Below are 26653 nucleotides of genomic sequence, written 5' to 3' on the forward strand. Positions count from 1 at the left end.
ACAGGCCTGGCCACCCATCTGGCACATTGGGCAAATGCCTGGTGGATTTGCTAGCCAACATCACGTCATACTCACCCAACCTGCCGCTCTAGTGCTGGATACATCCAACGCCACACTGCGTAAGCATAGAAATGTATAGTGTGTGGCCCCTCATATCCAGCCCCCGGCCGCACTTACGTCATTGGCAACTGCTGACCTCAAATCTCTGGCCCTTCCAAATGTAGAGAAGGGAATATACCTTATAATGACCCTTTCACTGGGGAAAACTACAGAAAATACTCACTCCCGTATTTAAAAATCAAAACTGTCCTGTGTCACGTCCCTTTTATTTTAATATCAGTCCACAGTTAAAAAGGACACCTGGTCACCGTAGTCTATAATCATTTTAATTAACCAAAAATTGCAGTTTACTATTGCCGCTCCTGGCACTGGAGGGTTTCGGATTCTCTTGCCTTGTTTAGACGAAGCTCAGAAGAGAATTTATGGGGTGTTAGATCAGTTTAATGCACATGTTTGTAGAGCCATATTGATAATTATACATGCTATAAATCATCTGGGCAGGTCTGCACAAGGCTGTGGGTGATATATTGCTGTCTGCTGGAAGGCAGGGAACACAAGTGACACTTATGTAGTGTATAATATGTCTGCAGACACTTTAACCTTTGCATTGCTCGTTCAACATGCAATTATGGGAAACTGCTTCTTATGCTTCCTAGTCGGGTGTTTTAGTCTTCTGAAACTCAACGCAAACCATCGCTTTCAAGCATTTAGCCCAAAGGAGCTACACGTCCGCCTATTACTGCACAATCGCTGATGGGTTACTAACCATTAAGTGTATTAAATGACATGTATCCTCTTACAGAGAAGCTAGGAGTTCACTGCAGTTCTGCATCATTCATTGACCATAGCTATCAACAGTCTTGAATCTCTATGGACATTCCCAACAACGCAATGTCTTGTTGCATTGCTCTGGTTAGTATGACCCCTGGCAGCACCAGACAGGGTCTAAAAGGTTCATGGGATGTTGGCAACCCTTCATCCTGGGGCAACATCAGTCAATACTGAGGCTACTGGCAATGACATGGGATGGGTCCTGCCAAGGGATGGGTAAAAAATGGAAAAAGATGAATCCCCTATTTAAATGTGTTAGGTTGCAAATCTGTCATGTAATGGGAAACTCATCGGAAGCCAATAAAGTACAAGGCTATGTGCTTTCCTCAGCAGAAGCGGAAAGATGCAATTTCTTCTTGATAAATGCATAAATAAAGCATCTTCTGCCAAAAGCAGAGAGGGATTGCATTATAACAATGCGGCTTGGAAGACGAGTAAAGCAGAAATATCCCGTATCAACGTAATAATAATGGAAAAAATGTGTATTCGTTCATAGCATGTCTGGCGTGGGTTGCAGGAGGACTTATGAGATCTTAAGTAGTTATGGCCACCACGGGAGATCACTTATCCACGAGAAATATAATAAAGCCTGCACCTGCTGCGGAACCTCTTTCGTAACTGAGCTCTCAATCATCATAATAAGCCGACACATAGTCTGTAGCTATCACAAAAAAATCACGCAGGTAAGCGAAAAAATAATTATTTTTTAATTATTATTATTATTAAAATAGTAATAATAATAATAGTAATAATAATAGGAATTATTAATAAAATAGTAATAAGATTTTTTTAGAAGACAGTTTTAGTTCTAAACTAAAATTTCCGTATTTTGTCAACCAGTGGCTTTCTATATCATGGGGGATTTCAAGCCCCCAAATTCTCAGCCGAATCAGCAGCAGGTACGTGCAGAGCCTTCCTGAATTTTTGTCCAAATCCAATCAATTTGTGTGCAGAACTGTAGAAATCAAATAAGTGCTTTTTTCCCCCGAATCATATGGCTTTGTCTTTTTAAACAGATGTTGTTCCACTCTTAATTAGAGCGCAGAAAAGAAAAGATTCCTAAACAGCAATATCTGATTTAGAGCCTTGAAACAGCAGCTGAGTGGTTGTTGCAGAAATTACATATTTATATCAGTCTCGGGATCGCTTTGCAGGAGAATGCGTATAAGCCTGGTACTCACGCCGGCAGATTGACTCGGGACAACATCCTACCGCTAATGTCGACAACATTCTCTAACTGTCAGTGTAACAATTAAATGGGACGGGCCATTGATCATGGAGTTATAACAGCAACGTTGGTTTGGGTTCTGCTGTGACAATGACAGCCCATCAGCTCTTTTTCCTGTAACAGAAGGCGTAGCAGTTCTGTTCGAATAGGTTAAACAGTCAGATACAGCTCGATGAAAATGATCATGATAGAAATGTCAGCCAGAGATAATATTTCACCCGTTATGTTCAGTGCTGACTATACGGGATCGAATTGGCAACGGTCAGGCATCTGAAATGTTGGGTGGTGTATGTGCATGGGCCATCGGGGATCACATGTATAACCTAAGCCTTCACAATACACCAGGGAACATCAAACCATGGATATAATGCATTGATATATAATTTGACAGCAGATAAGATCCATTCGCCCCGTCTAGTCTGCCGGTTTCTCCTGCTATAAAGACTCAGACCTTAATCAGTGGTTTGTCTCCTCCATTCAGGAGCCATATGCCCATCCCATGCATGTTAAAATGCCCTTACTGTATTAACTTCTACGGCTTCTGCTGTGAGGCTCTTCCACCTTTCTACAGTAGAGTAAACCTTCGTACGTTACATGTATCTCATACCTCCCAAAGTTCCAAAGAGCCGCACTTACCCTTGTGGGTATGAATAGAAATGTGGAATTTTATGCCGAGACTTTGAGATGAAGGATTTGGCCAAGACTGTTTATCTGACTTCTGACAATTGTTTATGTAGCTGAGCATTTGGAAGAAGAAGTATCTATCCCATTGAATCAATTTAAATGATGAACCCATTTACTTCTTTGTACATAGACACTTTGCTACCCGGCAGAGAAGATGAGAAGGACATCGGAGGAGAAGATGAGAAGGACATCGGAGGAGAAAAGAGGGGCTGCTTTCCCAAAAGGTGAGACTTTCTAAGCCTCTCAAAAATCACAGCGTCCTTCCTTTCTAAAAGTAAGAGAGAGACTAATAAAAGCCACTCTAAACCGTGAAGAAGCCACTCTTCTTTTATCTAGCGAGGTGATTTAAGATTTTTGTTATTTCCTTATATATCCCCAGCTGTAAGATAATGATTTGGGGAAAACACTTTTGGGACAGAATCCGCAACATTCAATTTCTGTTCGCCGCGTTATTATAAATGATAAAGCGCTTCGGCGAACCTCGAGAAATTTAGGATGAATATGGAGGATGGATCTTGAAGAGAAGGAACGATATTTATGTTGGTTTTAGTTTTGTCTCTTGAATTACAAGAGATTACTTCACTTACATCCAAGACTTTGACTTTCAGGTCCTGGGTAATGCGTTTTTGGTGAGCGCCGCTGTCAGTACGGAGCAATAAAGGAAAACATAAGCTGAAAACACGGAACTTTAAGAGCAGGGAAAATTCAATTTTGCTCCCCCAGCTCTGAAGCAGCATCTCAGGCTCCTCCGATTGTGTTTAATAAAAGGTTTGATGACAAAAGGAGCAGGAATGAAGGGCTTAGAGGGAGCACCTGGGGGCTCCATGCAATGTTCTCGCTGATTTCTAATGATTTACCTACACATGTTATCGGTAAACAGTCTGTGACCTTCCAGCTTAGCGGGCCCGGTGAATGACAGCTGTGGGTATTAGGGCTGTGTGTGGGGGCTGGGGGTGAAACCTTTCCTGATGCTGCCATCAAATACGCAAGTAATACCCTGGCTATTAACCCTTTAACGACCACGTTTGGTGAGGAATGAATCATTCTACCTTGCAGAACTCAAACGCCTCTTAAACGCTAAACTTAAAAGTGAGACAGGTTCCGGTGCTCTTGGGGGGAATTTCGGGGACCTTACCAGGACTAGTCCTCCACAAAAGTCTTAACTGATAAGAGGAGTGGTACTGTGTCAGGGAGGTGAGGCGAGGGGCTTCGAGGGAGGGTCTCCAATAGACTGTGAAGGTAAACGATGATCCTCACTGGATCCTAACAGCTACTATAGCTATCAATAGGTCACAAAGTCTCTGTAAGTCCCCTCCCCCAGCCACACCGTTAACCACTCCCCCCGAAAATACCCCAAAATGTTCCTCTTTGGCCATTTAAAATTATTGTTGGTATGATAACAAAATCATTTATATCAATTATTTTGAGGTTTAAAAAAAGTACTTATCAAACTTAATTAAAAATTGAGACTAAATACTGCATATCATTATTTTTATTATCATTATTATTATTATTATTATTATTATTATTATTATTATTATTATTATCATTAAACCCTTTAAGGCTTTAAGAAGAAGTTAATTAAATGCATGTTCCTGAAAGGGGATATAAAACTGTGCTTTATAAAATCATTTATATCAATTATTTTGAGGTTTTAAAAAAAGTATTTATCAAACTTAATTAAAAATTGAGACTAATTTTTTATTATTATTATTATTATTATTATTATTATTATTATCATTAAACCCTTTAAGGCTTTAAGAAGAAGTTAATTACATTTGTGTTCCTGAAAGGGGATATAAAACTGTGCCGGCACCGAATGCCTCTGGAGGATTTAGTAGCTATACCTACCCTATATTTAACTTTTAATCATGGATTCACCAAACAGCAAGAAATGTCACCAAATGCCAAGGGACAAATGCAATGACGTTTGGAAGCAATTATTATAAATAAATACCATGCTATTGACTGAAACCTAAGTAACAATTAACTAACACATGGCTGTCCAGCTCTGTCCTCCAGGGCCATAATCCTGCCGGAGCTTTAGAATCATTTGATTAATATATCATAATTAATTAGTGTTTCAATATGCTAAATACTAACCTAAAATCACAGAGTTTGGCCTGCCTGTCAAGTAGTATGGTCTAGGAATAGGATTACGCTGAATTTCTTAGCTTTTTAAGGTTATCAATCATTTTAAACTCATTCCACTACCTTTAAGAAGATCAACTATACCTATAGTAGCATATCGTGTGCATTACACATATTTCCTACACAAATTATTTTCTGGTAAATGAGTAAATAAACTAAAATGACCATGATATTTGGAACCATATATTGGCTTGGTTTGGAGTCAACCACGTCATCGATGATTGAAGTGTTTATGTGTAACCACCAAGTAGTAGCTAAACACACAACTTATAGGATAGGTAGAATAATAAAGGACTAGTTTTTTGTTTTTATAGATAAAATACCCAAAATGCTAACAAATATGGTTTTCAGCTGGACCCGTCGCTAGGAAAACCCAACTTTTAGTTTAGCTCCTAATCAAAACAAAACTTAAATATTTCCCCAGAAGGGATATTTTTAGTTAAATCAGATCCCTACGTGAGAGTGTGAGGATTGAGGAGCAAATATAACATACACAAAGTATACACGGCATTAATCCGCTCAAGGAAAAATGTGCAAATCACAAAACATATACAAAATGTAATGACAGAGAATGACAGAGTGCTAAATCTTACTAAACTGCAAATCCTGTCGCTCCAGTAACATCAAACCTCAGAAATCAGTCAACGGCAAATTAGTGACCTCGGGGGGAAAGTAGTCTGGTACGCGATCACCTAGAATCTCAGGCTTTTAATCTCCAAGATTAAAGTGCACCTGTCACCTGTACAGCTTTTAGAAGCTTCAAATGCATTTGTTGTAACTGTCTAGAACTTGTAATTTTTGTTTTTCAATCAGGGATTTGTGGTTTACAAGTAAAGGGCTATTCGACCTCAGCAAAGCTGAGACTTGTGACTTGTGAAGCCAAATGTGTATAACTAATGACTTCTTCTGTCCTGAATTCACCTCGCGTCTCCTTCCAGGGCTGCCGGAACCAGCACTGGTTATCTTTGCAGTTAAAAATGGCGCTATTTAACAAATAAACCTACAACTTCAAGCTACTTGGTGAGCACATACTGTTTTACTGTGAGACTACAATAGCTTTGATGCTATAATTACATGTTCCAAATAAGTTACCGTATATATATATATATATATATATATATATATGCAGCAAGGTCTTTAAAGAATTTGATAAATCAACATTCAAAAATAATTTGTCGCTCTCTTAAACCGACATTTTATATTTCAATAGGTTAATAAACCTAATTTATGTGACTGCAAATTCAGAAAATAATAATAATAATAATAATAAAAAGAAGTCTCACACTTAGTTTATTTTGTGTTATGAATTAATGGAACAATTCTAAAAACCTACTGCTGTCCCAAGCAATTAAGAACGCTGCTCATAATTACAGATTCCCCTCTGTTACTCTTGCTTCACCGTGTACTGTGACACCATAAGCTCATCAGTGTCTGTTTCCCTACAAGAAATCACAATAGTAGCTCCTATATATATGCGTTAATCATTAGATCTGTGGTAGATGGTTAGAAAGTCTCCATAATGGCCTGCGTTAGAAGTGGCCTGTCTAGACAGATCGGAGTAGACAACCATGGACAGAGATGGGTCTTGTACTGCAGCTCAACAAAACCTAGAAGATGGAAACTGTCCAGTTCTGGACACTAAAGGTAAGATCTTCATCTAACACTAAGAACGCTTACCCTTCACATAATCAATCCCTACTTATTCTTGACTACGACAAGAACTGTAGTCTACTCACAGACAAGGATTCGTTATTCATGCAACTTGGATACCCAACAAGACTCACATTAAGTTGTAGTTCGTCCGTCCACTGTCCGATTAGTTTGTATCCTTGTGTGCTGTTGTTTATGATTTGGTACTGGAAGATGTCATATCGTCCCAAAGTATCCCCATTCTTATTAAACATCACAGGCGTCCCGGCGCTGCCTGTGTGGGAGGAATGTTGATCATTACAACAAAGCCCTTTGATGAAGCGATGGAATTCTCAATGAGAAGAGCTTGTCTATGGGTGGCTTCCTTTGAGCCCTCGTAATGCAAAACACTATAGTGTTCACCTTCTCTAAAGCTACTTTGGCCTAATTTCACAAATCATAATCACTGTGTTTGGGTTGGGCCATTACTACAAGCAGAAGCATTGAGCAGAAGACACATGGGTTTGACTTGGCAACCTTTTCCTCTAGAATGTTATCTCAAGGGTGACAACACATGTCAACTAGCATTGTCTTCTTCCAAGACAAAAACTAGAAAAAGAAACTATTATGACCAAATTCTTACTTCTTGGAAACTTACAAAGTTACTATTTCTTTTCTAAATATAAAGGCAGTAAGGACTATTGCTCCCACCGGTGGGATAAGTTGTGTTATTTTACCTTATAATGGATAATGAGAGCTATTGAAGATCCCTGAAACTCTAAGTTATTACAGATTATGATGCTGTATCAAAAGGAACATTACCCATGGATTCGACTGTATGTAAAAAAGGGAGACTAAACCAGATTATCTCCTTAAAGAATCCTGATTTTTATAACTAAGAATAAATTGAATGGAAGAAAATCCAGACAGTGTCTTTCGAAGCTTTAAAAGCAAGACTGAAAATCTCTAAATTTGCAACTAAATTGCTAAATAATTAGAGCTGCTTTTTTCCCCTGATGCTGGACATGAACAGTAGGTTGTAAAACCATATATATGTGCTAACTCTTGAAGACTTGTGTGCCTCTACCTCACAATGCGGGCCAAATTACCAAAATGAGTTCAATTATTCTTTGAAGGAAATGGAGAAAATTATTAAAGAAATCACTGGATAGTTTAAGAAGGAAATAATAACCCTTCTTGCAGCTGAGTACCCTGCCGTGTTTCACTGAAATGCAAGTGTGGCGGGCAGGAACGAGATATATCCAGGCTAAATGTGATAGAGGCAGCCAGCAGCAAGGGCAACTATAGGTGGGACAGTACCTGCGTACTATACACAGCATACAGGGTTAAAAGCACCAGGTTATAAGAACATGTGGAATTACTTTTGGGCCATAAAGATTCCTTTCCAGGGCACATTTACCCACCATTAGTTCTCTGGCGTGGTTAGTTCAGATTTCTCTGGCTCCTTTGTACATGATGCAAGGTCTGGTGTAAATACATCTCAGATTTTTGTGCCATAGGCTATAGTTTTAGTTCAGTAGGCTGTGTTTTTGAGGGGTCATTGTGGTAACTGCCTATATTAAATGGAGTCTTTGTCTACGTTTAGAACTTTTCACCTGATGCACACCAGTTTTACATATAAAATCCCACCCAACCCTTACGAAAAAATTACTGCAGTTTTTCTGAAGTAATACTGCAGTTTTTTGGACATGAAAATACTGCAATACTGCACTTTTACTGCAGTATTACTGCACATTTACTGCACTTTTTTTTATATTGCAAACCTACAGTTGTAATTCAATGTACTGCAGCTTTATTGCATTTGTACTTCCGTACAAAAATAACTGCAGTAAAACTGCAGTACAATGAAGTACAAATGCAGTAAAACTGCAGTAAATGTGCAGTAATACTGCAGTAAAAGTGCAGTATTGCAGTTTTTTCATGTCCAAAAAACTGCAGTATTACTTCAGAAAAACTGCAGTAATTTTTCGTAAGGGAATGTACGGTTGATTTCCAGTAGATCTATGTATCTGGCACTAGTAACTGTAAAATAGTAAACTGTTAAATGGTATTGTTCTGGCGGTAGTCAGTGTATGGCTTAAGTTCTAAACAACAAAGTAAGATAGTAGATGTGTGATAGTAGATCTTCTGATCAAGCTAAAGTCCCTAAACACTTACCATTAAAGCTGACGTTGCGGATGTATTTAAGCAGTTTCTTCCCCCCTGCATGCTCCATCTCGGGGCAAAGTCCAGAGAAACCTGGACACAGGTCCTTGTTCATATTATGCAGAGCGTGTGCCATGGCATACACGGCATCTACGACAAACTGGACCCTGCCGTCCTGTTCATATTTCGAGTCTTGACCGATGCGCTCTTGGCCTGCAAGAGGAGACAGAGTATATATTTCCAGTGCAACCAAACACTATGACAAGTGGAAGAACGGCATTATATATATATATATATATATATATATATATATATATATATATATATAATGAACCTGTGTGGACACGTTCATCCGTCATGCGAGTCCTACGACAAATTCCCTCTTACTCTGTGCATCTAACTCATAATTATTTTTGCAGAACCTGTTTTATACAGATATTTTCTCTTTTCATTTCGACATCTCAGAAATTATTTCCACGATTTTGATTTATTTGAAAGTGACATATCTGTGTAAAAATATTCTATTGTTAGGCAAATGACACATGTCATTTGCCTATTGTTACTGTCCTCTCCCCCAGAACCGCTCCTCCTCCTCCTCCTTTTCCATCATCTTGGGTTTTTAGCATTCTCTGTCCCATATTTAGTTTCCTTTTGGCAGTAATCCAGAAACAGTCCCGCTAGAATACAGTTCAGAGAGCATCAAAACTAAAGAACTACCCTTCATTAAACCCGGCCAGATTTCCAATCTTATTACAAAAGCCTAGGTTTTTAAGGGTCCTAACTGGATATATTTAGGGATACCGTTTGTAACTGAAGTGGTGTATTTCATTATATACAAACTAGGGGACACAATGTATATGTCCACATTTGTTTCTATAGCATTATGTCTCTCCATGATAAGTTAAAACTTTCACATCTTCTGATAGGAGTTCCAAGACTCAATGGACCTGCTTAAACTCTAGACTGTAAGCTTGCGAGCCGGGCTCTCTCCATCGCATGTATCGGTTTGTTTTAGTCTGTCAATTCTCGTCTTGTCATATCCCTTGAATATATGTATTGTATTAAGCGCTGCGTAAACTGTAGGCGCTATATAAATAAAAGTTAATAATAATAATAATAATAATAATAATAAACTGTTTCCATGTTAATCTCACTGACGCATGCCTGGTAGTGATGACTAGCATTTGCATCTTCCCATAACCAATCAGCAAAGAGAAATTCTAACTTAAAAAATGGGGGGACACTTTACATGATTAAACGTGTGTTTGGTGGGGTTAGGGCATTTAACAATAATAGGAATGATGAGTTTGATTCAATGAGTCAAAACGATAACTAGTGGGTTGATTCAACCAACATGACTAAGAACTGATTTGTAGTTGTAAAAGTCAGAAATATTTTCTTCCTTTAGATATGATGAATAATTAGTCTTAATATACTCTTTGAGAGTTAGGTAAAAAAGGTGTTACCAACGCATTAAAATTATTACATCAAAGGTAATTGGTGAAAACCCAAAGACACTTAACATTGTTACATTTGTAGCATCTTGTTCAATTACATAACTTTAAAGTAGTCATTTAGGTTGAGCCCTGATACCTTTTCCTGACATAAAGCCCAAGACACTATTTGTTAATCATATAAGGGGGGTTAAATTACTGATTTAAACAAAATAATAATAAAAAAAAATCTGTTTTGATGTTTAACCCTTTCAATGCTGATTAATATTAATGAATAAGATACATTAAACCCAAGGCTAACCCTGCACTAAATAAACCTCACTACTTGATATAATTGTTATAATTATTATAATAGAAAACAAACTATGTGTAATTACCAGTTTGACAAATGAGACTTTATTTTTTCATAAACCTTCCTAATGATACATTTAGTTACAGAAGTGTTAACTTTCAATGAGTAGATCGTACGGTATTCCCAGCCTTGGCACTCCACGCTGCGGTGGGCAGTCACGGGTGGATATGCTACGTGACCATAAAAACGTAAACCTCTCATATCCATCTGTCGGCCACATTTACGTCATCCCCGCTCCAGCCCAGTGGTACAATGTTAACTTAAAGAGACAATTACCAACGTTAAGTATAATGATCTCTAAAACAATGTATTTTTGATGTCTTCTTAAACCAGTTTAGATAAATTTTACCTGTACACTTGCGATCAGTGTCCTCTTTTTTTGAGCCGGTAATAGTTAACTTGCAGTTGAAATTTTCTTCCCAGTATTCTGCAAACCACACATTTCTCCTGTTATTTTCCAAGGTCCGCGATGTAAAATATACCTCAAAACCTACAAAAAAAGTGCAGAATAAATACTCTGATAACATATACTTGAAGATCCATAAAGCATAGTTGCCAAAAGTGTAACTCATGCAGAGTCATGTCATGGGGGGGATTGTTGTGACATCACATACTAGCCAAGGAATTGTCCTGTTGTCACGTCCAGTCTAACAAAAAAAACCATAAATATGAACTATTTGCCGACACAAACTTAATAAGCTTTAATCATATCATATTTTGACCAATACAGCATCACACAGGCTTAGATGTAATGTAATGAAGTTTTACTTTACTAAGAGTGTGGTAGATAAGTGGAACAGCTTTCCAGCTGAAGGGATAGAAGTTAGTACAGTTAGAAAATATTAAGAGCTTGTTAAAGTTGAACTCTTCATAACAGGAAAAAAGGGGGCAGACTAGGTGGGTTGAATTGGTCTTGACCAATTTCTATGTTTCTAAACTGCCAACTAGATGCTCATCTCCCCTCGTTGTCCCTGAAGACGGACAGAAACGCCTGCACCCGTAGACCGCCTTGATACACGCTGTTTGCTAATTGGCCCCATGGACACAGCAAGCGTTTCTCATATATCTTATCATTGTGCGCAGAGCTTCTGGACATATTGGGGTCTCTCTACTTAGTGCCGAGAAATCACCCAACAAAGAGCAGCTTGTCTCTTTTCACCCTGTTCTTTATTCAAATGACTAATTGCACGAGTACATTGTTAACAGTTGCCAATCAAGATTAATTAGGAGCTTTTCACTTGCTGACTATTTAAATATTTGCACGCCATGCTACTTCCTTTAAATGCCAGCCTTTTCCCAATCTCATTCTCCGGCTACCGCAGAAATTCAAGAGACGTCCACGCTCGGACCTGGTTATGTAGACTGCTGCTGTAGTGGTGGGGTTTAAACAATTGATTCATCAAAATCTATTATTCTTGGGCTAAAATCACTTTGGAATTTCCCCTTGTAATAGATAAGACCTGTAGAATTTCTTTACTACTTATTCACTGGCAGGTTGTTTTGCTGGTTTAACTCACCAACTTTGCTATGCGTGAAGAAGGTCTAAGTCTAAGGTCTGAGGAGCTTCTCTGGAAGTTGAATAGTTGAGCTGACCCTTGTATAATGCAGCTAAAAACTGATATTTTTGTTCTGATGGCATTGATTTTACTATACACTATACAGGGCACTTTATTAGAGTAAGAAGCACAGACAGTTTTTGTTTTTTTGTATACATTGTACAGCCAATACACTGTTTTTGCAGCATGCTTACACCTGTTTGGTAGGCCTCGTATTATACATTTGTATTTGAGCCTGTGACTAGCTTAGCGCACCGACATTTTTTTCTTTTCCCTGTTTGCACATATTTGAGGTTGTTGGCTCCTCATCAGTCTGGTTGCAGCTTGCTGTCCAGGGGTTAATAGGGAGGAGGTTTAATTGCACCTCCCCCAACACATTAATAAGGTTTTGGTAGCAGTATAAACTGCTTTGTGTGTCCACTATGTAGGAGGTGAGAGTAGGTTCTCACCCTATTGAGAGTGTGCCTTGACGTGGCGGGTGAGCTTAATTATGCTTTGGCCAATTCATATAACCAAAACCTCTCATTTATATTATGTTTATATATTTGTCGCCAACTTTATTAGGGTGAGAAGCGCAGACGGTTTTTGTTTTTTGTATACATTGTACAGCCAATACACTGTTTCTTGCAGCATGCTTACACCTGTTTGGTAGGCCTCGTATTACACATTTGTATTTGAGCCTGTGACTAGCTTAGCGCACCGACATTTTTTCTTTTCCACTATACAGGGCATGTTTAGCCTTTCTTAGAGGAAAAACTCAATGGAGATGGTCCTTCATAATAAACAGAGAAGTCAGAGAGATGACATGATGAGCTCTCCTGCAAACTCCTACTTTAGTGAATAAGTCTCTGTGGGTTGCCATTTAGAGGGCTCTTCAGGTAGAATATGAGGATTCCAAGACAGTACATGTGCTACTCATGTATCTATATCAGAGTGATATGTTTAGATAGCAGAAACCTCTCCTCAGGCACCATCTCTTAACATGTTGATGTCATTCTCAGGTTGCACCCCGTTGTGTCGGCATTCTACTCTTCCCCGCAGAAGATGGTCCTTAGCTGATAAATATTTCAGACAGGTGAATTTATCTGCAGTGTGAAGTACGGCAGGAGGGAGCTAAGTACCCAGAACCTGTTAGCAGCAATGCCAAGTACTTTCTATAGAGTGAGCCATCTGTGCGGCTGTGTACATATAAATACAGAATGTGTCAATGCGGCCCTCGCAGACGAGGCATGAAGCACAGAAAAAAACAACACACCTCAGAGATAGAAAGTAAGGGAGAGATGGGTGAAGCAAGCAGCAGTGAAAGAACAGAAGATAACATTGATGTGTTTAAAAATCTTAACTCATAAAACTCTTTGCACAAAATTACAATTGATGCACGTTTTGGATATCAGTTTTCGAGGGAAGGTGGGGAAGCTGCCGACCACGATTTAAATGGCACATTCACTCTTGATGCTACTGGAACGCATTAGCAATCCTTATAATTGCCGAGCATTTTCAGTTTACTAAGTTAATTGTGATGATATACATTGTATTTTATTTGCACTCCCAATTGTAGCTCTCCTTGCTATATAACTAAAAGTCCGTAACCGTAACCAATAGAAGACCTGCTCCCAACCTCAGGAGGTCCATTTTAAGAACGCAGTTTATTGGGGAAATAGCTTACTATGATCTGCTTTAAGTGTTTCAGCAAAGTGACATTTCATATACGGAGGTGGCACTTCAGCCAGCACAAGTCCAACCAAGGCCAAGCCAGTCCAGCGTCTTCTTATGAAGTGAGCCAAAAGTCTCTCTGTTTACAACATCTTTGCCAGACGAAAGAGATACAGGCCAGAGAGAACGCTGCCTTCCCTTGGCTGCTTCTCAAATGCAATTGTTCATGTATCAGTCACGGGTAGGTTGGGAGGGTTGTGAATGGCTCTGCTCAGCTTTAGCAGCCAATGTTTAATTGTGGGTTCTTCTGCATGGAGGAGTCCAATAATGGCAAAGTATGAAAGCTTCTGGATGGGAACATTGTTTGCTTTGCATTATCTCTGTCACTCTCAGGGGATTGGCAAAAATTCTATTCTGTGTCAACTTCATCCAGCTATGACAGACACTGGTATTGTTCTGTCGAACTGGAAACAAGTTCCTAAACTGGATTCACGAGATAAACGGATGAGCAGCCCTTAGGGATCAAAAGCTGTGGACCATTCAAATGCTGTAGGGATTTCTGACTGGCGTAGGTCACGGCTCACGCCGGCAAACTTTATTACAACTCATAGGGGGGAAATGCTGTTTATATAGGTTCATATAACAATCAGTAGGAAGCATGCCTTGGTAAAAGTTATGATTTATTCCCAAAAGTTTCATAATAGTTTTTACAGGCACAGAAAGTACAAAGTCATCAAACATCACTGTTTTAAAGGAGGGGGGCAGAACATTTTAGCTCAAGGAAGCAACGTCAATGATCTTAACAAAAACTGTCAGGGCCGTAAATGACAATCCAAGTTGAAAGCCCTTTATGCTGCATCCTTGCTTGTGCTTATACACAGTGGGTGAGCAGCCTGGAGTTTAACTACTATTTACCCATGGAAGCTGTGCAAGGATGAAGAATGAAATACGGGCTGAAATATTAGGGGCTCCGGTAGACACATTATAGGTTTATTAAAAAAAAAATCCCACTTCACACTTAACCAGCTTCCGCAACAGCTTGAGGGCTTCCGCTGCTGAACCATGATATATAGGTCAGAGCTGAAAATCCTAAAATGTCGCTCAGCCGGAATATGCAGTTAAATAAAAGACGTCAGATGCCACCAAATATTGAAAATACTGCTGTCACTTAAAGGTCTGTTTGCTAAAATAAATACTAGCAGTCACAGACGTAATAAGTCCTATTCCAAGAGCCTCCTATAATCATAATAGGCTGTTACGTCTCATCAATGTCACTGCGAATCTTCAAAGGCGAATGGACAAAATCCTCAAACTTGGTCCATAAGTGTTTCTCAGTATCTCATGTAACTAATCTTTAGGAGCCAAATTGTACAAAATATTTGGTGTCCACCCATGCCCCTTACTTATCAAGGTCCCCTTGGGTCATTGGGGTCTTTGCCCATGGGGGAGGTGTCAGGATAGTAATGGTTTCAACTGCTTGACTTCATTACACATTTTAGGGGTTCAACCTCGGTCATCTTCTGCTGCAGAAAGAGCTTGTCTAGCCCTGTATAATGTACAGGGTAGGCATTTAGACAGCTAATTACACAGGGAGCATATACATCTAATGCAAAAAAGCTTAACCAATCATCTTAAGTCGGTATTTGCGCTCCTAATGTCTTCTCCACGGGAGACTCATCGACCTTTGTGTGCAAGTTACCCTGCTGGGTGTGATGCTACAGAGGATACTGTGGTCCTATCAGTTAGCTACTTAAGCAGAACACTCAACAAATCAAGAGATTAACACGCAATTAGTGTGTTACTGTTTCCTCTTTTTTTGTGCATCATGGAAATGAGATGTGACCTTATCTATTTAGCATAATTAATCAACATAAATGATCACATCAAAGAGGTCTGGAGATAAAAATGGGATTGTCATCATTCACCATTTTAATTGAAGTTATTCTGAGTGGTACGTAGGGAAAAATATAACTTAGACCCAGTGTGTCTGTGGGTATCAGCACCCTGTTCACCACATTTTCAGGATCAGCTGACTACCCATTACACAGATGACAACTGCTCCAATTTGCCCAAAACTGACCCAACAGCGGGTAATCAGTGGAACCAGGTACTCCGTCTGCAAAAAGTGGACTGGACATGGGTATTACCAAGGAAAGACTGGTGGCCTGTTCAAGAGGGGCATGATAATAGTAATAAGTTACATTATTTGGTGAATAATATTGATGGAAATACAACGTAAGATGCAATTAAAGGGTAAACTCTCTGCAGAACCACGGCCAGCAGCACCTTCAAAACTACATAGTCAAAAAGATATATACGGTATATTGAAGTGTTGTTTTATGTAGCAGTGCTCCCTTTTGTAGAATGGTTTTTATAATGTGTAATTTTACCTGTATTAATGTTACCCTTTAAGATAGAAAGCTATAGGGGACATACATGACAACTGTCTCTGTGTAGGAGGGACTGTGACTTTTTGGAACCCAAAACCAGATGTTGTTCTCCCCTCCCTTGATGCGCCTCTTTTCTAGGAGCTTGAAATGTTTGCTGAGTATGAGTGAATCTCATTGTTCTACTGCCCTGAAAGCAGCACAGATTGTGTATGTGTTAGCAGTGTGTTAGCACTGTGTTTATGTTATTGTGGAGTGAAAGTAAAAAGGTTTTTCCAAATGTATAAGGTGGCTAGGGAGAAAAGGTTTAGTTGAGATATTAGCCCCCCCCAAAGGATTTACACACTAGCACACACACTCATTATAACACATATACACCCACAAATACACTCACTCTTAAACACACTTACACTAAAACACACTGACTCCATCATAGCTCACTCTACCAACTACATCTACATATCACTACGCTTTACACGTCATACATACATTACGCACACCTCTCACCACGCATCACACCATTACGTGCTCATCCTTTTAGGTGCTTGTTCCATGACCTCTCTGGGCACCTGCCACCACAAATAGGCCAGATCGGCAGTGGGTGTATAACAGGATATCACACATGAAATATAGGTTGGGGATGAGACTCGAAGAGCCATGAAGGATCTTGAAGGTGATGCTCAGGGTATTGATTTTAGTGTAGGGTCAAGTAGTACTCTAGACCAAAGAAAGAGTATTCTTGTGGGTGATAACAGGTTCTAGAGTGGAGATACCATGTTTCTTTTCATTTGAAAAGGATGGAGACAATGTTTCATAAACATTAGTAGTTAGATACCTAAAGCCTTTATTTACCACTAAAACTTCTCTCTGTGCTGCAGATTATTAACTTTATCGCAAATCAAGATTTTTTATCTCATTTTTCAACTTTTCAGGTTTCTATTGCAGCTCTGGGAATTCCAGGAAATCTAGAATAAGATCAGCAGTAGTGTTGGAATCCAGCTCAAAGTTCCTTGCTCTGCAAAAAAAAGCCACTTCCGGCACATTCCCACTTTTGTTACCTTTATAGCAATTTTAATGACAGTCTTTTTTTTCTTTTTTTGCATCTTAAAACACATCATCTGTTGCATTCTCTCTAGCAGATGCTTCAGATTAGATGATGAAATAGTGACATTAAATGTGTCTGTTCTAATTTTGTTCAGATTCATTAGCATGTAACAACAACAGAGGAGACACTGCAGGCTAATTAGCGTGAGTGGGATGCGTCCCCATCAGACAGGTAGCAGCTTTCTGGTGTTAGCGTGCGCTCACAGACCTATTGCAGGAGCAATACACTGTATATCAATTGTATTATGGGAATTTAGCCTTTAGACCCCAGTGTCCCAGGCAGTTTCCAGAACAAAGTTTTATATGTCAACCAAAAAATTCCAAAGAAAAGAGAAACCACACAATATAATTACAATTGTGCATGAAATACTAATAGTGATATAGAAATGTTTAGAATGTGTTCAGAGCCACCTCTCACATTTTTTAAACATTTCTATATCACTATTAGTACTTAATACACAATTCAACCCAAATATGGTATATTTATAAATGCCCCCCCAAAAGAATAATAATTAATAACTTACCTTGAAGAGAAGATAAAGCTCTAGAGCTGCAGCAGAACGCCTCTTCTGTAGTCTGTTTCTTGCCATTGGCTGTTTCAAGCAGCCAATCAGTGGCAGAGAAGCGCTCCCAGTGAAGTCAATTGGAGCATTTTCTGTGCCTGTGCACAGGGGGTCCCAGTAGACCACCAAAAATGCTCGCCATGTCAGCACTGGAGCTGAATGAGGGTAAGTATATCACGTGGCAAGAGATGTGTTCAGCTTAACACGTCCTGTATCAGCTGTATCGGGGAATAGGGGCAAATGCATATGGGGATTCTAGAAGCCATGGCTGTCTAGGTTAAGACAGAAAGTTGAATCTCAGAGTATGTATGAAAACTAAGAAATGAAACGTTTTTACTCAATCCAACTCTCACTGAGAAAGAACATATTAATGGCAAACCAAGTGCCAGTCAAAATTAGAACATAGTTCTTCAAGCCAGCTCCTATTTATACTTTCTGACCTCAGCAAATTTTAGATAGATATGGAATTTCTAAAAGAATCCAAACCTAAGAGAATGTACGAGAACATTCCGCTACATTGTCCTTTGGTTTAGAGGGTGTAGAGCAGAATGTCTTCAAGCTTCACATCTAAATGTCTGCCTTTGTCTGAAATACTGCTGTTTTGACCTCAGTCTTCTTCATGTGGACTTTGATATTTCCATTACTCAATTGCCTTTCAAGAAACACTCACAAATTAGAAAGTTGGAATTAATGTGGAGTTCAAGAGGAGGAAGGTTAATGCCCTATATTTAATCTTCCTACCCAACCAGATATTTAAATTGGAAGAATTCATTTTCATGTCCAAAGTTTCTGTCCGCTGTCATTATGGAACTTGGATGCTTGTCACTATTTAGTCAAACCTCTGTATTTTATGGCGCGTTCTACTTTTAGATATATTGCCCTCTTAATACTGGCTGCTTGATAAAATGAACTTTGCATTATTTTTTCCTGTAAGACACGTTTTAATTTGACAAGCCTGTTTGGTTTGCTTACCCCTAATCAGTGCTCAGTGTTCTTCTGTATCTTTCGATAGCGATAAAATACTTTGTTACATTTGTAAAGTACTTACCATCGTTGATTGCTCTCTTTGGAAGAATAGTGATTGCACCTTCAGCCACATCCTCAAGATCACTTATTGGAGCAGTCTTAGACCCCCAGCTGTCAGACGCGACCCAGTGGAAGTGTCCTAGTTGGTCTGCTCTCTTAACTGCAGCCAAAACCTGTCTGGGGAAGATGAATAATTCATGTAGATGCTCAATTAACTGAGTGCAATCACCAAGTTCATGTTCTCCACAGTATTATTATTTATTGTTTTATATAGCACCATCATGTTCTGTAGCACTCTACAATGGGTGAACAGGAGAGTAATATATAACAAAACATGACTTACATAAACAATAGGTAAGGAGGGCCTACTCAAACAAGCTTACAATATGACTTTTATATGTTTTATATGTATGGGCAATCACTAGGGGCAGATTTGTATTTACCTCTGGAGGTCTGACCCAGGGCAGCACCATCAGCTACGCTCTCTGTCCTCCAAAGGAGCATCAGGATATGACATCATATATAATAATAATAATAATCATAACACGCAGGCCTCCATACTCTAAGTGAGTCAGTTGGGAAGATAAGATAGCTCCCCTGTAGCTGCCCCATTTAGAAGTGGCACAGCAGAGGGCATGATCGCCCAAGAGGTGAGTGCCACTCCACTCAGGGTGTGATGTGTTGGAAGGAGATGCATTTTCATTACTACCACATACTCTACTATTATTTTCCACATTGGTGGCATTGGGAAAAGCCGTATCCATACCAAATAAGAAATACAGTCCGATACTTGAAACCCACAAAGGGAGTATGGAAGATAGATCCATGTATACTACATGCTAACTCAGCATCCCGTCCGTATGACACTGAGTTACCGCATTTATACCAACCAATCTGTCCATTACCTGATGTCATCATCTTCATTGGCAAAAACAACCACAGCGCGGGCTTGCGGCGTCTCTAGCAATTGCTTGACGATCTTGTCAAAATCGTTTGGTCTGCTGTTATGTGGTATTTTCAGAGACTGAGCGATGCAGAGACCTCCTGTTGGGGTACAAGAGAGGAAGAGAACATAAGATACTGTCTCTCGGAGAACTTAACATTCCAGGCGTGAAGGACATTCCCAGCTCATACCGGGAACTGCTAAATTATACCCAGCTCATTTATTAAAGTCTTCTGGCTACACAATTTCACAAAATTAATAAATAATAGAACATAACATTTACAGAGTAAGAAAAGAACATTGGACTTATATTTTTATGGCTTGATATATGTTCTGCTGGGCAAAGAGCTTTTATTAAGATACTTTAACCAACTGTATGCCAGCCGGACGCTCACAGAATTCAGCACCTTTCTACTTGTTGGAATCTATGGTTTAGAACCATCACTACTGTTCGTCTGCACTTACCTGCTAGCTCTTGTAACAATTAATTACGAGCCTAAAGGACAGCACTGACCAGTTGGGCAGAGCTAAAAAGCAGAGGTAATTATTAGGGCACCAGCGATGGTGGATGTCAACTTCCATAGCCCTAAGTTAGATATGTAATTATACTCCACAGCAGACGGAGGACCCGGGAGTTGTCTGTTGTTGCAATAATCTATTTGAGACACACAATTATAGGTTGAATGCCTAGATGCCCCAGGAACCATAACTGTATCATTATAGATATTTTCCAGTAATGTTTTAAACTCAGACTGGAGTAAATTGCATCCTATGGGAAAACTGGAACAGGCATCAGTGCACATCGGGTGAGTTTTAGGTTGGGTGAGAGCAGTGTATCTCATTAACTATGTCTTTTTTTTTTGTTAGAATACATTCATAAAGGCTTTCACTTCATATTAGAATATTAAGCCAGTGTTCACCAGTAACTCACCATTTAGTGAATAAGCCCTAATTGTATGCACAACGTATAAGGTTGCTGCTGAACCTTATGTGAAACAAACTATCGGTATGATAGATCATTAGAGATTTTGGAGCAGCACACGTCTTTGTCTGGATAAGGAAGGCAATGATTTGGCTGTAAGGCTAATACATAAAAGAATCTAAAAATGTTATTATAGTATGTCACACTTGACAACCCGCTTCTGCATTGATAAAAGTAACAAAATATCTTGTGCATTTTGTAAACCCATAAAAACATCAGCAGGTGGCGGGAAAAAAAAGGGGTTTGATAAAGGGAATTTTGGATAATTTGTTTTTAGCTATACAAAAAGGGTTTACAAGCTCTCCTTACCTCCCTTGCTCCTTTTGTCCACATGACCACAAATGGATGTATTTATGGAAAAGAAAAAAGTGTTGGTGCGCTAAGCTAGTCACAGGCTCAAATAATACAAATATATAATACGAGGCCTACCAAACAGGTGTAAGCATGCTGCAAAAACAGTGAATTGGCTGTACAATGTATACAAAAAGCAAAAACTGTCTGTGCTTCTCACCCTAATAAAGTTGGCAACAAATATATAAACATAATATAAATGAGAGGTTTTGGTTATATGAATTGGCCAAAGCATAATTAAGCTCACCTATTGAGAGTGTGCCTTGACGTGGCGGGTGAGCTTAATTATGCTTTGGCCAATTCATATAACCAAAACCTCTCATTTGTATTATGTTTATATATTTGTTGCCAACTTTATTAGGATGTATTTATGGACCTACAAATTGAGGAGATAATCTTTTCTCATGGTCAAACTCTACATCATTAACACCTTCATGGCTAATAAAACCAGGTATATCTGTGGATGTGAACGTTCATTATCAGGTAATGGATTAAATGGGCCTCTCTTCCCTTGACGTGATAAACCTCGCACTTCTTAATGCAACCCGAAAAAGATATTATAGATGGGGAAAAAAACAGTAGATGGAGCATGGCAAAAAATGAGAACAGCGTGATAGATTTTCCAGTTTTACAGTTAATAACCCATTGTCTTGGTCGCCCCGATCACCAAAACAGGTCTGACAAAGCCCATTATATTCCCAAACTAATCATTCGCAGCCACATTAATTCACTAGCTGGATTTGCTTAGTTGCTTCTCCCTTCCAGCCTAATTGGATTATTAATTAAGTGAAATAGAGACAAATTATTTTTTTCCACTTATTTGGCTGAAAAGATCCTCTTGTCGAAGCTTTTTTTCAGCTGGACTGGATTGCATCCAGGGAGACGTATGAGAGTGTAACTATTTTTAATTAGAATAACTTGTGTCTCTAAATTGATCAGATTAATATGTTACTTTCAAACGTTATTTTAAAGAAAAATACAATTACCAAAAAATGACAAATTAAATGAGCTGAAATATAAGACTTCTTTTACCGAAGCTGTGAGTTTCATGCAAACATGGGTCAACTCTGAGAAGAATGAGGTCAACTTATCCAGTTTGAAGATCACGCAAAACAGAGGTTAAACATAAAATTGAAATGATGCTAATGGTGGATTATCCTTAACCCCTTAAGGACAATGGGCGGTCCCAAAACCCATTGAAAACAATGGATTTTGAGCCTGTACATGTACGGGCTTTGTCATTAAGGGGTTAAATATATACTGTATATATACAGCTCCTTTTGAAGCTGAGTTAAATGAAATCCGTATACCGCCTGCATAAATAATGCTGTTTATTTTTGTTGACGAAAGTGTTAAAGGCGCTGTTCCACATATATACGTTTTTTTCCCAACTTTCCTAGATTTTTACATTATTAAGCACTAATATGCAATGGATACTAATATATTCCTTTTTTAAAATAACATACCATTTTGCTGTATTTTCTTGTTCAGCAGGGCATGTCTGTCTTCATTTCTAAGCCTGCTTATCTACAATATCACGGAAGGAGCGTTACGTTTAAGCTCTTCTAAGTACTCTCATCACACCTATCATACAGAACACCTTACTCACTCACTGGCCATCACTGTCTAAATGTGGCTCTGTAAAGCATGGCTGTTTCACATGCATAAGCATTAAAAAGCAAGTGGGAGTGGCTGCTGGTGGTCAGATTGAATACATAGGGGAGGGGTTTGGAGGAAAAAGAGGACTCTGTTGCTAGGCAGCTGTAGTATTTGAATATATTTTAAACAAGACAGCTTTCTTTTACTTCTCTCTCTTTATTTGGGGATATTAAGAGGCCCCTTATGTCTTTAACAATGCAATCCACAGCGATAGCACTACACTTACTTACTGTATGTCTGCAGCCATGTTTCCTGGGCTGCATAGAATACTTTTTTTTGTATGATTCCTACTAACGTTTGTTTTCAAATACATCCTCTTCTACCCTGGCAAGATGGCAGGCAGGTGGGCAAGGCAGATATGAGTGACAAACCATGCCCGTGCTTAACTTAACGGACAAATGGTCTAAGGAAATTAGAGGAATGGACTAGGGTTTGAGATATGATAGTTTAATATGGCCAATAAAGGTAGCAGGAATAAAAATGTTCTTGTGATCTTCCGATAAGATCTAATTTACATTGTTAATTCAGAAATTCATGGCTTCAGAAACTCTTTAAAATAATTCAAAGAAGGATCCCTAAAATGGCAGACAAACCTTGTTACAGACACCCTAGACATAAAAAGGGAGAGAAGAGACATCATACAAATATTCAGATATGACGATGAGATTAAACAAGGTACAAAAATGAAGCATTATTAGTAAGAAGAGAAATATCAGAGTTAGAGAGCATCGGTTAGTGTTAGAAGGTATTAAAAAGGTAAAAGGTAAATGGAACGGTGGAAGGTAAATTCAGGATACAACGAATGGTACACACAAACAGTTTAAGAATTTATGAAAGCTTGGGATGTGCATAAGGCTATCCCATAGAATTAATATTTATAAAGGGATTCAAAAAGGACAAGCAGAGGGCCAGCTGATTCTCCTCTGTCAACATCGTTATGTAAACGCTCTTATTGCTAAATATTTTGCTCGAGAAACTATAGTACAGAGTAAAGCAATACTTTTTATTTGACCAACATAGATGTAGGAACTAGACTTGTGCATTCATATTCGGGCGAACATGAAAACGAAAAAGGGTGCATTTTCGTTGTTCAGCCCAAATACTGAACTCCATTGGTCGCCTGGAGGGGCCTCCTCTGTCATCCCCCGGCCAAGTTGCGGCACCAGGATTTTGAAAGTCTGTACGAGCGGCTCTAAAGCTGTTGCGTAGTGCATACCGCATTAACCCCGTATTAACGCCTTCTACAAAAAACAGCAAAAAACAAAGAAAAAAAATGAACACGAAGAACGTACACGAATATTCGCCCGAAGCGAACACAGGAACGGGCGGATATCCGTGGAATACGAAGTCCCCCCCACAAAGACGAATTTGAACACAAAGAGTTGGACAGTGCCCAAGTCTAGTAGAAACATACATTTTCTGGCTCTCAGAGGGTACTTCTTCACATGGGATCACCTCTGCTGTCCTGGATGTTTATGTGACAACACATATTTTTCTTTCTTGGCCCAAAAAAGATATGATCTTCTGATAAAGACTCTATATTCTCTTGGATCAAAACAGCTCTCATCAGACAGAAGACAGTTGACTCAGGCAATGTCCGCATTAGTTTATCTAACTGGAACATTCCTTATTATTCCACACAACCCTATTATTTATCATACGCTTATGCTTATCCTGTTTCTTCTTGTATTATTGCTGCCTACAGGAAGATATTTTCTTCTACTCTTAGACATACACTGTCCAGCAGTAGATACAGAATTCTATATGAGGTCTCACCAGTGGTCCGTAGATGTAACTAATGCAATTCAAGCCTAATATTCCAAGGGTACTCAAACCCTTATACACCAATCAGCAACTGAGATCTTCATTTTCTCTTTTTCATTCATAAGTGCCTTTATATACTACTTAACACTGTATTTTCTGACCCACTTGGAGACCGTTAAAATCTGGTTTTACTTGACCTCATTTTATGAGGCAGGCCAGGGCCATAATTAATTTGAGATTTCCAAGCTGATTTCTTTCCTGAAAAAGAAAACAACTTTATTCCAGTTTTATGGTTTCTTGGAAAAGCCAACCACATCAATACACTGACCTCTTAGTTGAATAAATAGTCTGGTTTATGTGACTTTTCCTGTTTTTTGCTTTTTTTAAAGTTGTTTTTGTATATCGACAGGGGAAAGCACAGCTGTTTAATAACAAGATTGTGAGCAAGAAGGAAATAGCATCAGAGGTAATGTGTCTGTGTGAAGTTGTCAGTACTGTGACAGATCAGGAACAGGTAAAAATAGACCAACGTGATATCCCACCTTCACATCTCCGAGAGGAGGAGGAGACAGGTTTTATTCTGGCTTTTATTACAGATAAGGATCAGGTGTAATCAACTGCTTCCACTTTGTACCTTCACACTGATGGCTTCAGAGGTGTGGAGGTCTTTTCCTGTTATAAAAGAGTTTCTGGCTCCTAATTCAGATTCTAAAGCAAACTTGGTGTGACTCGCAGACTGGAATTGTCCTATGGGCGCTTGTGAACGTATTGATTTGGCTGACTAAGAGAAGGCTTGAGGGGTGAGCAGATTAAATATTGTGGTTACTACAGAACTTCCTAGGAAGTGAGGATGCTGGTCATTTAATTGCGATGTAATCAACATTGAAGTGAAGGACTAACAACTGTGTAAGAAACAAGCACAGAACAAGAGTAGTTCCTCAAATGCAGAACAATGACTTCTATAAGCGGTCAATACTGTTGGCAAACTGGGTTCCACACAGCTAGGATTCATGTGTGGAAACCTTCCAATGACCAGGTACCAGCATGATATGCCAATGAGAACTAGCATGGAATGGTCAAGAATTGGCATACAACCTTGGAAAACTAGGATGGAATATTTGGGAATAAGCACAAGGTCTCCAAGAACAATCGTGGAAACCGCATGAAAAAACAGTTGACATAGACATTAATATTTGAACTCCATGCCTAAAATTCGGGAAACTTCCATTTTTAACCACCTTTCGCTTGTCAGTGTTAGCTGGAAATATGGAGTCCTTAGAGGACATCCCCTATTAGTTTTATAGTTATAAGTTATAACAGTGCAAGACTGAGTGCCTGTTTTCAGGGCAAGTTTAGGGCAATTTATCTAGGCGCTGATAGATGCAGAAAGTGCTTTTCTACTAGCGTTTGAATGTGATGATGGATATGAAAGAGCATAAGCTTCTCATTAAAGCCACTAGAGTTATACTTGTGATATAATCTTATGTTTCATTTGGTATAACGGCCAGAGATGGAATTTTTAGTTGCTGATCGGCCTCACGGCGACAATAAAGCATCATACGAATCTGCCACAGGATGGAACCCGGAAAACGCTGCTGCTTATGGGTGTTGAGTTGGAAATGGGTTTTATAGTCTTGTGTTATTGTGTTTTAGATTAATGGGAATCAATACTGCAACTCACCTCTGGTACGGTAGTTACTCCTTGCATCATGGTTTGCCAACGTTAGTTTCATCTTGGTTCCACATGCATTAAGACACTGGAATACCACATTTTATAGAGGTACGAGCTGCGACAGCCGACTGCCAGGGCATAAGTCTGGTGATGGGGCTGAGCCAGCAAATTCAGAGCTGTTGGCAGCTGCATATGTCTATTAGGTTTTCTATGTAGCTATAGAAAATGTTATTACCTTATTATCTTAAAAGGTAGGATCGGTTTAAGCCAAGGATATTATCCCTTTAAATCTCATTGCACTCAGCATGGGATTTCGGAAGAAAACATGTCTTTATTTTGTATATAAAATAAGCCCAGTATGAGGTATTTACCTATTAACTGTAAGCGACTGAATCATAATTGCTTGTTCCCTCATCTTTAGGCTGTAACAGTGTACAA

General features: G+C 39.0%; 1 protein-coding gene across 1 annotated transcript in view; it reads right to left on the bottom strand.

The window, feature by feature from the left end:
- Positions 1–26653, bottom strand: part of GRM7 (glutamate metabotropic receptor 7) — a 163061-nt gene that overhangs the window by 48446 nt on the left and 87962 nt on the right. The window contains exons 3-7 of the mRNA XM_053468590.1: positions 19750–19888; positions 18867–19021; positions 10905–11045; positions 8762–8962; positions 6739–6878 (exon numbers count right to left, since the gene is read on the bottom strand). Coding sequence (XP_053324565.1) covers positions 6739–6878; positions 8762–8962; positions 10905–11045; positions 18867–19021; positions 19750–19888 — 776 coding nt within the window. The remainder of the gene's footprint in view (positions 1–6738; positions 6879–8761; positions 8963–10904; positions 11046–18866; positions 19022–19749; positions 19889–26653) is intronic.

Source organism: Spea bombifrons, chromosome 6 (assembly GCF_027358695.1).
Source record: "Spea bombifrons isolate aSpeBom1 chromosome 6, aSpeBom1.2.pri, whole genome shotgun sequence".
In the NCBI taxonomy this organism is placed as follows: Eukaryota; Metazoa; Chordata; class Amphibia; order Anura; family Pelobatidae; genus Spea; species Spea bombifrons.